The sequence below is a fragment of the Pecten maximus genome, unplaced genomic scaffold, assembly GCF_902652985.1.
Source record: "Pecten maximus unplaced genomic scaffold, xPecMax1.1, whole genome shotgun sequence".
Lineage (NCBI taxonomy): Eukaryota > Metazoa > Mollusca > Bivalvia > Pectinida > Pectinidae > Pecten > Pecten maximus.
The window spans coordinates 1-7824 of NW_022981500.1; the positions used below are offsets into that span (position 1 = coordinate 1).

The window sequence follows — 7824 nt, forward strand, 5'->3', positions numbered from 1 at the left end:
CATTTCTATAAGCAGTATAATGTTTATCATCAATTTATAGCTAGTTTTAAACAGTGTATTGCACAACACCATTCAATTTCCCCACAGGGTCAGAAACAAGAAGAGACAAAACAAAAGGAACTTGGCAAACAAAAGGATGAGCAACAGGACGATGTGAGACACGTAAGTTGGCTGCCAAATTATGAACACGCGTAAATATATTATTTATTAGTGTTCGTGTTCTTATTTACATTTATTTCTTACCACAGGTGGTTGATCGAAGAATGGTATAAAACCTACATTTGTATGGTAGCATGGTTATGGGGTGGGTATTCAAAATTGTACGAATGTTGGGGTTAACCTCCCGGGGGCTGAAGGATGGGACCAAAATAGGTCAATTTCGCTAAATTGACATTTTTACACAATCCTGATGTAAAAATAGGCCCAGGGTTCTTTCCCCACCCCAAGGGACTTATACAATCGTATTGAATTGATATCAAATATGAAAGTTTTCTTCAATATTTTGCATGTAAAACGCTGTATATTTATATACAGTACCTATAGCTACTAGGCTATTATCTACATCTTGGTGGTAAATTAAAAAGCAACAAATCACAGTTTATTGTTAATATTGACATTGGATCTATTAAAATAGATGGAATTGATATCTAATTTTGAAATAATTGTCCTTAAAAATGAGGTCTTTGTTAAAAAAAAGTGTAATAACTTTTAAAAGCTGTCAATCTAATTTTGATATTATTCTAAGATCAAAATAGAAAGGAATAAACAATTTTGTTTACAAGATATTGAAAGACATTGTACACTTTCAACAAAAAAGTAGCAGACACTCCCTGTATTTTCAATACATATCGTGTATTGCTTAACTTATCGAAATGCATATCTTATTGTTTCGTCATTTCTAATACCCAGGCCTATAAAATATAAGTTTGTTTTAAACACATAAATGCAAATTTTGAACTACTTAAGTATAAAAGATGGTTTAAAGTATGAATGTTAATGACATGTACCTAAGTAGACGTTGATTTGAAAAAATTTAAAATGTTTGACTTTTTAAGTAAAGGTTTGATTGAAATAAGAAATGTTTAACTTCTTTTAGAAGTAGGTTTGCAACCATTACATTCATCAGGACTGTGAAAACCATTATGTCCGGTTGGTTTGACACATTTAAGTGGAAATGTTTAGTCATGTTGATATCAGTTTAATTTGTATTCTTGCTTTATTTCAAATATCTCCTTTTACATCTGACTAACGCCTCCTACAGTACTTTCAGTACTTTGATTCTATAAATGAACAATACTAGTACAACAGGTTCAATTTCAATGCATTGGATAAGATTCCAGATTAAAACATTTTATTTTTATTTTATTTTTTTTTTTTAACCGCTGAGCTGAATAAAAATTGCTCAAACCGAGGACTCCAATATAATTACGTTTCTCTGGTGCGCTACTAATGCAAGTAACATCATATTAATATGTTTTACAACATTTAGATGTTTTGATTTTAAGGTTTGTCAAAGATCAATTTAGAATACATTCAGTTTACTTGACTTATACATCTGCAGTGGTCTCCCTTGAGGGCAATGTGCATTACCCATAATGCAATATCGCAGGGAAAGAAAAAAAAAAACAACAATGTGTGGCGCGTTTGTCCGTGTTGCATGCTTGATATGTTTAGTCGTTGCCTGTTATGCAGACACTTTATCATTATTATCATCATGTGGGAAGTTGTCGACGGAGGGATGTTATTTGAAAAAGTCGGGGAGCTTTGTGCTTAAACGTCAATGGTCCGATGCTGTGATGACAATTTTTGGTTGGAAGGTTCACAACAAATTAAAAGTGGAAACGGTTCAGAAGAGATTAAGAGAGATAAGGATAATTGGACCTGTTCTCTGTGAGAACTTGGATGTAGGCGGCATTACCATCAAAGACCGTCGAAACCAAGTAATATGTGTAAGTACATATGTGCATGCGTTTATATATTAATTATCAGTTGATAATTAGTGTAATGTTTCTCGCCATATGACACGCGTACGTAGGTCTATTACGAACTGGACTTTGAGCTTATGTAAACAATCGGGTGTGTCTCATAAGATTAAAATTATCTACATTTAATCGTATGTAAATTATAATCCGATTTCCTCAGATGTGTATCAATTTTCACTATCGCTACCCTTCCAGTGTTTGTTTTACTATCACATGAGATTAGATTTCGATTTACATGGATGTGTATTACTAACTAGCCGCTGGGGTTTGTTTTTAATCTCCATACATCAATGAAATCCTTTCCAAACAGATTTTTAATTATAGAAGCCTTCTGCTGATATATATGTGGTAGGGGTTTCCCTTTTAAAGTAATATTGAAGTAAATGATCTAATTTATGATAAAGTAGATATGAATTATTTCAACATTTTCTGATCATGATATAAATGTTCAATGGTGTAGTACAAGCAATAGTTATATGTGAATTTGAGTCTTGACTGATGTATAAAATAAAAATTAAAAAAAAAAAAAAAAAAATATCCGTTTAATAGTCATGTTATATCGTAGTATAAATTTGCATTTTGCAGACTTCTACGCCTGCTCAGTCATCATCCACTACACCTGCTTCATCCTCTCCACCTGTTTCTGAGGGAGTGGATAGCTCTACGCTCGAGGTATTTATTAAGTTTTCAAACTTTGGGTATATTTATCACAGTTCAAAGATTTTGTATCCCAATTTACTAAAATATGGACAATTTTTGAAGTCAAATTAAGGGAGCCATCAATTTTGAGGGATCACAGACATATGAGAGACCTGTTGCATACCATCTATTATGTGGTAACGGGGAGTAATTCTGAAGTAAACTATCTAATTATAAAGTAGATATGAATGGTTTCTACTTTTTATGATCATGATGCACACCATATGCTAATGTGTAATATAAACAATAGTTATGTGAGAATTTGAGTCTTGGTTGATGTATAGGTTAAAAAAAAAAATATCCTTAATAGTCATGTTTTATCGACAATTCTTGTATAAATTGTGGTATGGATTTTCATTTTGCAGACTTCTACACCTGCTCAGTCATTATCCACTACACCTGCTTCTTCGTCTACTTCTTCGTTGTCATCCTCTCCATCTACTTCTTCGTTACCTGTACCACTGACTACTACCCCACTGTCTTCTCTACTTGTCTCATCTACCTCTCCATCTTTGTTGCAGTCTACCTCGAACCCTGTGTCTACCTCATCACCTTCCTCATTATCTACCCTCCAACCTTCATCAACATTCCGGGCAACTTCTCAGTCACAAGCTGTAGATACCTCTGCTGATAAGGTAAGGATTTTTTATTTATTTTTTTTCCTATTGATGTATGATACATGTGTGTGTTTATTTTCTGAAATGTATCAATTTCCTTTCATGCAAATCTCAACATGTTACAGTTGAATAGAAAAAAAAAGTTGAATACTATAATCAGTTTTATCTTTTTTTAGACTGATGACATGACGACTGAGCAGACACTGACAACAACAACATCATCTTCATTAATATGGCCATGGATACTGTGTACGTTTACGGTAGAAATATCTTGTCTATTTCCGTCTCATCATTTATGTCTTTTCGAGCAGAATTTTCGTTCAACATTTTGTCATAAAAGTTTTATATTTTTTTTCTAGTAAAGCTCTTATTACATCTTACTAAAATATATTAATATATCTGTTTGATTTCTAGTATATAAACTTTTTTTTATTTCAGCCTCTTCAATAATTATTATTGGAATATGCTGTTTATTCTGTATGTGTAGAAAAAAGCGTAGAGGTGAATATATTTTCTATCCTTTTCAGATATTTTGATAGCCGTCCTTATTAATTTTGCTCATAATTACTACCAGCAACAAGAGGGTGAAATTATTAGAAGGCTAGTAGCTAGGAGAGCTGTAGATAGGAGAGCCTATGATTTAAGGCAGAGGGGGGCTGTAGACAGGAGCGTCTATGATTTAAGACCAAGAGGACACTCTTATAACCTTAGACCTAGAAATTAAGGTATTTCCTACTTTGTAATTTATATGTATAAAGAAAACAAATCACTTTAAGCACATTTCCTGCTTTGTAATTTATATGTATAAAGAAAAAAAATGACTCAAAGCACATATCAATTTAAAAAAAAAATATTGTAGTTACTTGATTTAAACTTGTCTATTTTTATATTTCAGATACAGATCAGATCCGTGACCTTGAAATGCAAACTGTATCTTCTATGGTTGATGATGATGCAAGAAACATATCAACAGAAAACGCACAAACTTCTGCCGGGCTTGTCAACATATCTCAAGTTTTAGGTCACGAAGTGATGAGATCATCTTCAGAAAACAGTCTTTTCGATTCTGTTCCATATCGAAGATCTCAGAAAGAAAAATCAAGCTAAATTTTATATTTTTATCTTTGTTCCATATCGAAGATCTCAGAAAGAAAAATCAAGCTAAATTTTATATTTTTTATCTTTGTTCCATATCGAAGATCTCAGAAAGAAAAATCAAGCTAAATTTTATATTTTTATCTTTGTGATAATTTTAGTTAGAGAAAATAAATATACTGCATATCCTTATATATCTGAAGAAAAGTAAACATTCTTGTGCTTGTCACATTCCGTGCTGATATTTTAGCATAGTTGTTTTGGTGTTTAAATTTCAAGCTGTTTCGTGCTTTTTTATATATTCATAATTATTTTAACAGCAATTTTCAGACACATTGTTTTAAATTATGTCCGCTTTTCCTTTCTGTCTTGTCTAAAATGTTAAAACCTTGCACATCTTTTATCTTTGTGTATATAATTGTTGATTATAAATGCCTTTGGCTATCTCGAGCTTGAACATTCTTAGTATATTTTGTTTAGCATAGTTTAGTAGATTGAAAATGTATGCTTAAGGCTGATATAACAAATGTTGTTTGCTTAAAGTTAGTTTAGATAATCATGCATACTTAATCTACTATAGATATATTATAGTTAGATTTAATGAACACTTTATGAAAACATGGAACTCATTCCTATGATGGATACTTAATTTTCTTTTTTTAATTAACATATCTATTGAAGTTACTTTAACTATTTTACATCTAAGTTTTAAAGGTTTAGAACATTCTCCTGTTTTCGAAAATACTCAGAAACTACCTCAATCCGTGCAATGGTGCTTAAGGCTGATATAACAAATATTGTTTGCTTAAAGTTAGTTTAGTTAATCATGCATACTTAATCTACTGTAGATATGTTATAGTTAGATTTAATGAACACTTTATGAAAACATGGAACTCATTCCTATGATGGATACTTAATTTTCTTTTTTTTAAGTAACAAAAGTTTGAAGTAAATATTTTAAACTTGACTAGCCCTATAACCTGTGATTTTGTAGTATACAGTGTAAATATTTGACCAAATGATACCATTTGTATCTTACCATTCCAATACTTTGATAAGCTGTATCTATTGAAGTTACTTTAACTATTTCACATCTAGGTTTTAAAGGTTTAGAACATTCTCCTGTTTTCGAAAATACTCAGAAACTACCTCAATCCGTGCAATGGTGTCTATGACTACAAAATGTTGATTCTATATGTTTATTTTACAGATTAGTTCCATACTTATAAACTGATGAAAAATAGATTTATATATCTGATCTCAATCTATGCAATGGTGCCTATGACTGCAAAATGTTGATTCTAATAATATGTTTATTTTACAGATTAGTTCCATACTTATAAACTTACTTATAAACTGATGAAAAATAGTTGTATATATTTGATGATTTTGTAGACTTTAGATAACTTTATATTTGTTGAAGTTTTTTTTTTTTTTTTTTATAAGTATACTCAAACATATTTTATGGTAAAATTTAATGGTGTTATGCTTGTTTTTTTTTTTTTCCTGAAACCCTTAACACTTTTGGTTGTCTTGGTTTTAAGTATTTTTTCCATTGTTTATATTCTAGCTCAAAATACTCTTGATTTACTAATGTTGTAATTGATATTTTAACAAGCAAACTGTTTTATGTAAACTTCTACTAACATGTGCCACATAGAAAGAAATCCATATTTTTCCATTGTTTATGTTCTACCTCAAAATACTCTGGGTTTAAAAATGTTGTTATTGATATTTTAACAAGCAAAATGTTTTATGTAAACTTCTACCAACATGTGCCACATAACAAAGAAATCCAGTTTTATCTTGCCTTACTGTTGATTTTATTGCCAAATCGATGTATATATTTTGTTGATTAAATTTGTTGCATTTGAAGTTTGTTGTTTGCTTGTTACTTAGATGGGAAGACATAGAAAGTTAGCATTTGTAATACTGAGCATATTGGGGTGGCTTTTATTCTTCTTAGGACCTCCTATATGTTTCAGTGATTTGAAACTTTAAAGATATCGACTACATACACCTGGACTCCTGTTAGCTAGCATTGCGTGTTAAGGTCATTTGAGGACATTGTCTAATCTCGACCATAGACTGAATGTGTACATATTCACGCTCGATTTATCACACTGTCCACCTAGACTTCTGTTGTCGTGTCCGGTATGAAAGGACTACCACGTGACTGTAAACAAACGGAGGGTGGCAATCTATACAAAACATTGCACCATGGCTATTTTTAAGAATGCTAAGGGTACCCACCATTGTATTATCAAGTCAATCCTCCCACCTTCCAGTCCTGTGACGTCATATCTTCTATTGTTATCATCAGGTCAATCCTCCCACCTCACATTCCTGTGACGTCATATCTCATTATCATCACATATATTGCATCATCAGGTCATATATATTGCATCATTAGGTCAAGGTCATAATCCTCCTGTCAAGGAGGATTAGGGAGGATCTGGCACCGGTATTTCACCCCTACTTATATATGCACACTCCGAAAATGGCTGGATGGATAAAGAACTTTTTCTCAGTTTTCTTGAGGTTTTCAACACTTTCGTTGAAAAGCAGAACATTGAAAAGCCAGTCATTTTATTTGTCGATGGCCACAGTACACATATGACGGCTGAGGCTGCACGCTTTTGTGCTGACAATAAAATTATCCTGTATTGCCTTCTTCCAAATGCCACCCATGTAATGCAAGCATGTGACGTCGGATTTTTCTCACCAATGAAATCCGCATGGAGGGAAACGTAAAACGATGGCAGATGGAACATTTAGGAAAAGCTTTCACGAAACATGACTTCCCAAAGGTCTTCAAGCAAGCTTGGGAAACTTGCGCCACAATATCTATCGCCGCACATGCTTTCAAACGTTCAGGGTTATTCCCCTTGACACCAAAAGGAATAGACCAAACGAAATTGGGACCCTGTAAACAAATCTCTACAGAAAAGAAAGAGGATAGAAGCGAAGAACAGAAACTTGGGAAAACTAGTGACGATGATGCTGGCGACGATGAAATTGTACCTGCAGAAAACGATAGCACTGCGGAGTTCTGGCGAGACACCGGTTGTGGCAACGACAGCTCTGACCAAGTGGATTGGGACAGCGATAAGGAGAACTCGGTAGTTCACCATGTTGTCGCTGACGTGCACATTTCAGCGGAAGTTGTGGACTCGGCGACAGGACGCAATGAGAACGCCGTGTCCAATGCATTCAAAACTTTAACTATCCCGGAAATTAGGTCAGGAAAAGGAAAGACAAATAGAAAAAAGCTACCGAAAGCTTTGTCAGGACATGAGGCACTAAAAATGTTCAAACAAAAGGAGGAGGACAAGTTGGAGGAGGAGCGTAAAAAGAAAGAACGAGCCGAGATGAGGATGGTGAAAAAACAGCAGAAAGAAGAGGAAAAAAGAGCAAGGCAACAGCGTGCA

The 7824-nt window shown here is 33.2% G+C and overlaps 1 protein-coding gene and 1 long non-coding RNA gene across 5 annotated transcripts; both read left to right on the forward strand.

Moving 5' to 3' along the window:
- The first annotated feature begins 1632 nt into the window (after positions 1–1632).
- On the forward strand, positions 1633–4780 carry LOC117320080 (cell wall integrity and stress response component 1-like). Of its 4 annotated transcripts, none has more exons than XM_033874764.1 (6): positions 1633–1949; positions 2568–2654; positions 3047–3316; positions 3475–3547; positions 3737–3799; positions 4194–4780. In XM_033874764.1, the coding sequence occupies exons 1-6, from the start codon at positions 1797–1799 to the stop codon at positions 4403–4405; spliced, it is 858 nt and encodes a 285-aa protein (XP_033730655.1). In that variant the 5' UTR covers positions 1633–1796; the 3' UTR covers positions 4406–4780. The 4 variants fall into 4 exon arrangements, with proteins under 4 accessions (XP_033730655.1, XP_033730658.1, XP_033730656.1 ...); XM_033874767.1 differs by having other exon boundaries at positions 3203–3316; XM_033874765.1 differs by lacking the exon at positions 3737–3799 and adding an exon at positions 3826–4023 and having other exon boundaries at positions 4194–4303.
- A 20-nt stretch (positions 4781–4800) lies between these two features.
- Positions 4801–6268, forward strand: LOC117320082. The gene is made up of 2 exons (XR_004530921.1): positions 4801–5098; positions 5492–6268. It is a non-coding gene; the product is annotated as an uncharacterized LOC117320082 (long non-coding RNA).
- The last annotated feature ends 1556 nt before the right edge of the window (positions 6269–7824 follow it).

What these genes read in the sequence shown, in the direction of transcription:
- LOC117320080 (XM_033874764.1), top strand. Translation starts at nt 1,797, where the DNA reads ATGACAATTTTTGGTTGGAAGGTTCACAACAAATTAAAAGTGGAAACG. An exon ending in TGGATAGCTCTACGCTCGAG is followed by an intron (nt 2,655 to 3,046) that starts GTATTTATTAAG and finishes TTCATTTTGCAG; the next exon opens with ACTTCTACACCTGCTCAGTC. An exon ending in AATATGGCCATGGATACTGT is followed by an intron (nt 3,548 to 3,736) that starts GTACGTTTACGG and finishes TTTTTATTTCAG; the next exon opens with CCTCTTCAATAATTATTATT.